General features: G+C 54.9%; 1 protein-coding gene across 1 annotated transcript in view; it reads right to left on the reverse strand.

Moving 5' to 3' along the window:
• Positions 1-2699: 2699 nt before the first annotated feature.
• LOC310959718 (uncharacterized protein) overlaps positions 2700-3741 on the reverse strand; it is a gene marked incomplete at both ends in the record, with an annotated part of 5626 nt that continues 4584 nt past the window's right edge. Inside the window, 4 exons of the mRNA XM_083931176.1 lie at positions 2700-3134; positions 3169-3331; positions 3420-3559; positions 3717-3741. The exon at positions 3717-3741 is cut by the window's right edge and continues 153 nt beyond it. Of these exons, the coding sequence (XP_083787302.1) occupies positions 2700-3134; positions 3169-3331; positions 3420-3559; positions 3717-3741 (763 nt within the window). The remainder of the gene's footprint in view (positions 3135-3168; positions 3332-3419; positions 3560-3716) is intronic.

Genomic DNA, 3741 nt, shown 5'->3' on the forward strand with positions numbered 1-3741 from the left:
AGGGAGCTGAGGTGGAGGCTGTGGACTCAAACACCTCGGGCGGTGGCTGAAAGATAAACTGGACAACACCCACCAGCCACCTGCACAGGAAGACACAAAGCAGGTTGGACTTCCTGAGGAGACTGCAGTTCTTCAACCACTGCAGCAAACTGCTGTGGATGTTTCACCAGTCTGTGTGTGTGTGTGTGTGTGTGTGTGTGTGTGTGGGGGGGGGGCATATCTATTGTGCCTATATATATATATATATATATATATATATATATAGACATGGATATAGTTTATATATACATGCGTATATATATTTAAATATATTTAGCGTCTGCTCATCCTGTAGCACACTGACAGGAAACAGCGACTGCAGCCTTACAAAATAAAAGCCTCCGCTCTGACTGAGATTCTTGTTTGTTCTTTTGTAGTTTTTGATGAAAACAGAAGAATTTCAGGTTTCACAAGTTTTTATTGGTGTTAAACGTTTATTTACATTTGGATGCTAATGCTAATGCTAATGTTCATGTTCAGAAAACAGGAAAAGAACACGTTTAGAACAATAATAATACATGTAATAAACAAAGAAAGTCCTGAGGGGACAGACGGACACCAGAGGACAGACGGACACCAGAGGACAGACGGACAGCAGAGGACAGACGGACACCAGAGGACAGACGGACAGCAGAGGACAGACGGACAGCAGAGGACAGACGGACAGCAGAGGACAGACGGACACCAGAGGACAGACGGACAGCAGAGGACAGACGGACACCAGAGGACAGACGGACAGCAGAGGACAGACGGACACCAGGGGACAGACGGACACCAGAGGACAGACGGACAGCAGAGGACAGACGGACACCAGAGGACAGACGGACACCAGAGGACAGACGGACAGCAGAGGACAGACGGACACCAGAGGACAGACGGAGGCCAGAGGACAGACGGACACCAGAGGACAGACGGAGGCCAGAGGACAGACGGACTGTCTGTCAGATGAGAGAACTGCTGCAGAGAAACACCAACCAGTCGGTCAGACTGAGATCAGATTTATGAGGCTGAGACACAGACAGACAGACAGAGAGACACAGACAGACAGACACAGACAGACAGACAGACAGACAGAGACACAGACAGACAGAGAAACAGACACAGACAGACAGAGACAGACAGACAGAGAGACAGACAGACAGAGAGACAGACAGAGAAACAGATTAATTCACTTTAATAATAGGAACATCTGTATCACATGGCCACACTGTGAGGAAATCAAATATATTAAATAATAATAATAATAATAATAATAATAATAATAATAATACCTGACCCTGGAGCATCTCTGCCTGACCCTGGAGCATCTCTGCCTGACCCTGGAGCATCTCTACCTGACCCTGGAGCATCTCTGCCTGACCCTGGAGCATCTCTGCCTGACCCTGGAGCATCTCTGCCTGACCCTGACCCTGGAGCATCTCTACCTGACCCTGGAGCGTCTCTGCCTGACCCTGACCCTGGAGCATCTCTGCCTGACCCTGGAGCATCTCTGCCTGACCCTGGAGCATCTCTACCTGACCCTGGAGCATCTCTGCCTGACCCTGGAGCGTCTCTGCCTGACCCTGGAGCATCTCTACCTGACCCTGGAGCATCTCTGCCTGACCCTGGAGCATTTCTACCTGACCCTGGAGCATCTCTACCTGACCCTGACCCTGGAGCATCTCTACCTGACCCTGGAGCATCTCTGCCTGACCCTGGAGCATCTCTGCCTGACCCTGACCCTGGAGCATCTCTGCCTGACCCTGGAGCATCTCTACCTGACCCTGGAGCATCTCTGCCTGACCCTGGATCATCTCTGCCTGACCCTGGAGCATCTCTGCCTGACCCTGGATCATCTCTGCCTGACCCTGGAGCATCTCTGCCTGACCCTGGAGCATCTCTGCCTGACCCTGGAGCGTCTCTGCCTGACCGTGACCCTGGATCATCTCTGCCTGACCCTGACCCTGGAGCATCTCTACCTGACCCTGGAGCATCTCTGCCTGACCCTGGAGCATCTCTGCCTGACCCTGACCCTGGAGCATCTCTACCTGACCCTGGAGCATCTCTGCCTGACCCTGGAGCATCTCTACCTGACCCTGGAGCATCTCTGCCTGACCCTGGAGCATCTCTACCTGACCCTGGAGCATTTCTACCTGACCCTGGAGCATCTCTGCCTGACCCTGGAGCATCTCTACCTGACCCTGGAGCATCTCTGCCTGACCCTGGAGCATCTCTGCCTGACCCTGACCCTGGAGCATCTCTGCCTGACCCTGGAGCATCTCTACCTGACCCTGGAGCATCTCTACCTGACCCTGGAGCGTCTCTGCCTGACCCTGGAGCATCTCTGCCTGACCCTGACCCTGGAGCATCTCTGCCTGACCCTGGAGCATCTCTGCCTGACCCTGGAGCATCTCTACCTGACCCTGGAGCATCTCTACCTGACCCTGACCCTGGAGCATCTCTGCCTGACCCTGGAGCATCTCTACCTGACCCTGGAGCATCTCTACCTGACCCTGGAGAGTCTCTGCCTGACCCTGGAGCATCTCTGCCTGACCCTGACCCTGGATCATCTCTGCCTGACCCTGGAGCATCTCTGCCTGACCCTGGAGCATCTCTGCCTGACCCTTGAGCATCTCTGCCTGACCCTGGAGCGTCTCTGCCTGACCCTGGAGCATCTCTGCCTAACCCTGGAGCATCTCTGCCTGACCCTGGAGCATCTCTGCCTGACCCTGACCCTGGAGCATCTCTGCCTGACCCAGGAGCATCTCTGCCTGACCCTGGAGCATCTCTGCCTGACCCTGGAGCATCTCTACCTGACCCTGGAGCATCTCTGCCTGACCCTGGAGCATCTCTACCTGACCCTGGAGCATCTCTGCCCGACCCTGGAGCATCTCTACCTGACCCTGGAGCATCTCTGCCTGACCCTGGAGCATCTCTGCCTGACCCTGGAGCATCTCTGCCTGACCCTGACCCTGGAGCATCTCTGCCTGACCCTGGAGTATCTCTACCTGACCCTGGAGCATCTCTACCTGACCCTGGAGCATCTCTGCCTGACCCTGGAGCATCTCTGCCTGACCCTGGATCATCTCTACCAAAGAGCTCCTGATCGTTGTCATCTGTTTGACCACGGTAAGGAGTGATCTCTGTTACCTTCAGTCCTGATGTGTCCAGAGGTCGTCCGTCTCTCTGGACTGACAGCAGCCGGGCTCCTCCTCTGCTCGGGTATCCCTCCTCCACCTGCAGGTGACACACCTGGGACGCCGTCTTCAGGTAGACCAGCACGCGCTGAGCGGGGCGCCAGTCGATGGCGAAACTGAGAACAAAGAGGCAGGGAGGGGGGGTGTTAGCCCGGCTCTGACCGAGGTTCATAACCAGCAAACAAACAGGAAGTGGAAGTTTACCTGGATCTCAGTCCCTGGATCTCTGACAGCAGCTCAAACTGACCCAGGTAACACTGCATCACCTCCAGCAGGGCGCCGCTCAGCTCACAGCGCCGGCCCGACACGCCGTCCTCCACCACACCAGCCACGCCCTGATCCACCTGCACACAGACGCTGTCGCTTTAAGAAGAGTTGACCAACCAGAACACAGACGCTGTCGCTATAAGAAGAGTTGACCAACCACAACACAGACGCTGTCGCTTTAAGAAGAGTTCACCAACCACAACACAGACGCTGTTCCTTTAGCGAGGACGTTACCTGCAGTCTGAAGCGGTCGTCATGG

This window comes from Echiichthys vipera (genome assembly GCF_963691815.1).
Source record: "Echiichthys vipera genome assembly, chromosome: 17".
Classification (NCBI taxonomy): domain Eukaryota; kingdom Metazoa; phylum Chordata; class Actinopteri; order Perciformes; family Trachinidae; genus Echiichthys; species Echiichthys vipera.